The sequence below is a fragment of the Gadus morhua genome, chromosome 1 (genome assembly GCF_902167405.1).
Source record: "Gadus morhua chromosome 1, gadMor3.0, whole genome shotgun sequence".
Classification (NCBI taxonomy): domain Eukaryota; kingdom Metazoa; phylum Chordata; class Actinopteri; order Gadiformes; family Gadidae; genus Gadus; species Gadus morhua.
In genome coordinates, this window is record NC_044048.1 from 20,504,573 (window position 1) to 20,507,072 (window position 2,500).

At 47.0% G+C, this 2,500-nt stretch overlaps 1 protein-coding gene across 3 annotated transcripts in view; it reads left to right on the forward strand.

Moving 5' to 3' along the window:
• Window positions 1–2,500, forward strand: part of hdac7a (histone deacetylase 7a) — a 42,892-nt gene that overhangs the window by 17,369 nt on the left and 23,023 nt on the right. For all 3 annotated transcript variants that reach the window (XM_030366059.1, XM_030366067.1, XM_030366075.1), the window contains one exon: window positions 1,639–1,733. In XM_030366059.1, the coding sequence (XP_030221919.1) occupies window positions 1,639–1,733 (95 nt within the window). The remainder of the gene's footprint in view (window positions 1–1,638; window positions 1,734–2,500) is intronic.

Below are 2,500 nucleotides of genomic sequence, written 5' to 3' on the forward strand. Positions count from 1 at the left end.
CACACACAGACGCACACAGAGAAGCACGCGCACACACACACACACACACAAATACACAACCAAAAATTCACACACACACACACACACACACACACACACACACACAAACACACACACACACACACACACACTAGGGCTTTGACTTTTGGCCAAAAATCATATTCGAAGTTCGTTTGTTTATTAATATTAGTATTCGAATATATTCGAATATTTATTAATAATATTTTGACCATTAAATGCCTTCAGTAATACCTGGGCTGAATCCGAGTACTTAGTACATACTATTTATGTTCAGTGTCTACTACTTGACCGTACTACACTTGTAGTACGGTCTACAGCTATGCGTAGAACGCCTAGAACGGTCTACAGCTATGCGTAGAACGCCTCTGAACTCTTCCGAACACCGCCGTAACTCCACCGGATGTTTGGAGATGACGTGTCTCCCCTCAGATGCCGGCAAAATTACCTTGATAAGTTACCTGTTTTCCATCTTGTCATCGTTGCTATTAAATTAAAAATGTATTTTTACTTAATTACTTACTTTACTTTTTTACTCTTTTTAATGTCTCTTTTTTTCGCCGCTTTCTATGACGTCTTTCTAAGCCGCTGTTGGTAGTGTCGGGTCAGCCATCTCTTCTTCGTTCGTTACCACACCCGTAGTCTGGTAACGTAGTGACCTACCGTTGTATACTGTGGCGGTAGTACGCATTCGGAAACGTTTTCCGTGCTACACAATGCACACTGAGCATTCGGACGCGCTATATTTGTGGCGTACTACAAAATGCATACTATAAGTATGAGTATTCGGATTCGGCCCTTGATTGGGCTTTGCGAGGTTTGTTTACCGGCGTTGCTATGGTTACCGGTCTTGCGTGTTCCAACTGTTTATTATGTTTCTAATAAATCGCTGTCTAATCAATACTTAATTCACTACCTCTTCCGTGGTCATTACAATATTATGAATAGACTGCATGGGTTCTCCGGCGTCTCTCCCTCTTGGCCTGCCCATAACAGGTTCGAATATTAAGGGCTGCCTAATATTCGTTCGAATTATTTTTATTTTTTTTGATATTCGAATTATATTCGAATCACGAAGTTCGAAGTCAAAGCCCTAACACACACACAAACACACACACACACACGCACACAGAGACGCACGCACGCCCACTAGGGCTTTGACTTTTGCCCAAAAATCATATTCGAAGTTTGTTTGTTTATTAATATTAATATTCGAATATATTCGAATATTTATTGATAATATTTTGTCCATTAAATGCCTTCAGTAAGATCTGGATTGGGCTTTGCAGGGTTTGTTTACCGGCGTTGCTATGGTTACCGGTCTTGCTTGTTCCAACGGTTTATTAGGTTTCTAATAAATCGCTGTCTAATCAATACTTCATTCACTGCCTCTTCCGTGGTCATTACAATATTATGAATAGACTGTGTAGGGTTCTCCGACGTCCCTCCCGCTTGGCCAGCCCATAACCGGTTAAGGGCTGCCTAATATTCGTTCAAATTTTGTTATGTGCATGTGTTTCTGTGTTATAACGTGCGTGTGTTTGTGTGTGTGTGTGTGTGTGTGTGTGTGTGTGTGTGTGTGTGTGTGTGCGTGTGCGTGTGCGTGTGTGTGTGTTCCAGAGAGCTGGCCCCAGACCCCAGCGGACCCTCCCAGCTCCTGGTCTCCCCCCCCCTGCAGACCCCCACTGACGAGGAGCCCACCCTACGCAGAGCAGGTGAAACACACACACATGTACACACACACACACACATACACACACACACACACACACACATTGTAGGAGGATAGTGGATCGGGTGTAGGTATTTGTTCTGGAGGTGATGGTGGAGGACTTGGTGGAGGAGGAAGGGGAGGAGGAGGTGGAGGAGGTGGAGGAGGTGGAGGAGGTGGAGGAGGTGGAGGAGGGGGAGGAGGAGGTGGAGGGGGTGGAGGAGGTGGAGGGGGTGGAGGGGGTGGAGGAGGTGAGGGTAGATGTTTTGCAGAGATTGAGGTGGTTGAGGGGGAGCAGATGAAGGTGGTGGAGGTGGTTTAAGGGGAGGAGTTAGAGGTGGTGGAGGTGGTGTTGCCATCTACAGATCCAGAAGCAGCCAGTTGTGTTCAGCCACGCCCCCCCCCCCCCCCCCCCCTCCCCACCCTGTCGATGCAATAACACAAACGGTCTCTGCAAGAGGAAGTGAGATTCTATTTTAAGGTGCAGCTCGTGTTTAGTCCGGCATTCAGCTTCTATGTTCTCACTTCTTGTTCACACAGACCTTTAGAAACTGAGACAGTTCAGACGTCAGGTCCTCTGTGAGGAAACGAGCTGCCCAGCTCATCTTCTCCTCTCCTCTCTTTCTCTTCTCCTCTTCTCGTCTCCTTGTCGCCTCCTATCCTTCTATCCTTGTCTGCTCCTCTCCTCCTCTTCTCCTCACCTCTCCTCCTCCCTTGTCTCTCCTCCCCTCCTCTCCTCTCCTCACCTCTCCTCCTCCCTTGTCTCCTCCT